The sequence below is a fragment of the Cicer arietinum genome, chromosome 8 (genome assembly GCF_000331145.2).
Source record: "Cicer arietinum cultivar CDC Frontier isolate Library 1 chromosome 8, Cicar.CDCFrontier_v2.0, whole genome shotgun sequence".
NCBI lineage: Eukaryota > Viridiplantae > Streptophyta > Magnoliopsida > Fabales > Fabaceae > Cicer > Cicer arietinum.
This window is the reverse complement of record NC_021167.2, coordinates 12235992-12237007: the sequence shown is the minus strand read 5'-3', so window position 1 is coordinate 12237007 and position 1016 is coordinate 12235992. Positions and strand designations below refer to the sequence as shown.

At 42.4% G+C, this 1016-nt stretch overlaps 1 protein-coding gene across 1 annotated transcript in view; it reads left to right on the top strand.

Moving 5' to 3' along the window:
- The first annotated feature begins 820 nt into the window (after positions 1 to 820).
- Positions 821 to 1016, top strand: part of LOC101500329 (threonine synthase 1, chloroplastic-like) — a 13307-nt gene continuing 13111 nt past the window's right edge. The window contains exon 1 of the mRNA XM_073364572.1: positions 821 to 1003. Coding sequence (XP_073220673.1) covers positions 821 to 1003 — 183 coding nt within the window. The remainder of the gene's footprint in view (positions 1004 to 1016) is intronic.

The window sequence follows — 1016 nt, the reverse complement described above, 5'->3', positions numbered from 1 at the left end:
TCTTTCTTTAACTCTTCAGTACTCACAATTTGTCTAACCTTGTATGCGAGGTCAGTCCTCAGCTGAACTTATCTTTGATCCAGAAATTGAAAAAACAGTGAAAGCACATAGAAAGGCAGCTCGAGAAAGGAGACAAAGGGAAAGACAGTTAGTTGTGGAAGAAGAGGCTTTGGGTGATTGTGTCATATTTACTGAAATGGCCGACCCACCACCACCAGAACGTACTCTCGGAGAATATGGGAATCGAATTAGAAATCGTGCTCGATTACCCATTCATCACCAACCGGTTACAGTCAATAAGTTTGAAATAAGTCCTGCCCTATACCGAGAGTTGAGGGAAATTCATTTTGCCGGTAGACATAACGAAGACGCTAATAGACACCTCACAAATTTCTTTGAGTTATGTGAAACAGTGAAGGTGGATGGTCTATCTGAGGAAACCAAGAAATTGAAGCTATTTCCATTCTCTTTGATAGATGATGCTAAGGAGTGGTTTCTTTCATTCCCCGCCGACAGCATCACCACATGGGATGATCTTGAGGATAAGTTCTTGGAACAATATTTCCCCCCAGCCATGTTCGTTAGAAAGAGGCAAGAAATCACCGGTTACAAACAGAAAGAGGGGGAATCTCTTCGTGACACTTACAGGAGATTCAGAAACTTACTAGCCGGATGTCCTAATCATGCTTATGACGACACTGCCCAAATGCAAATATTCTGTAATGGCTTGAGGCCGAGCACTAGAATTATGTTGGATGCCACAGCTGGTGGTTCTTTGAATTACAAAACCGCAGCAGAAGCACGAAAGATTATTGAGATCATGGCATCAAATGAACAGATGATATTGTATGACAGAAGTGGTGGTTCAACAAGTGGTGTAATGGAATTGAATGTTATGGACGGGTTAGCTCCAGACAGGCTACTATCGAAGATGGAAGAGGTTATTGCCACTAAGATAAAGAAGGGAATGGCAGCTCTAAATATACAGCCACAAGTGGCCCCCGTCAAACTACTAA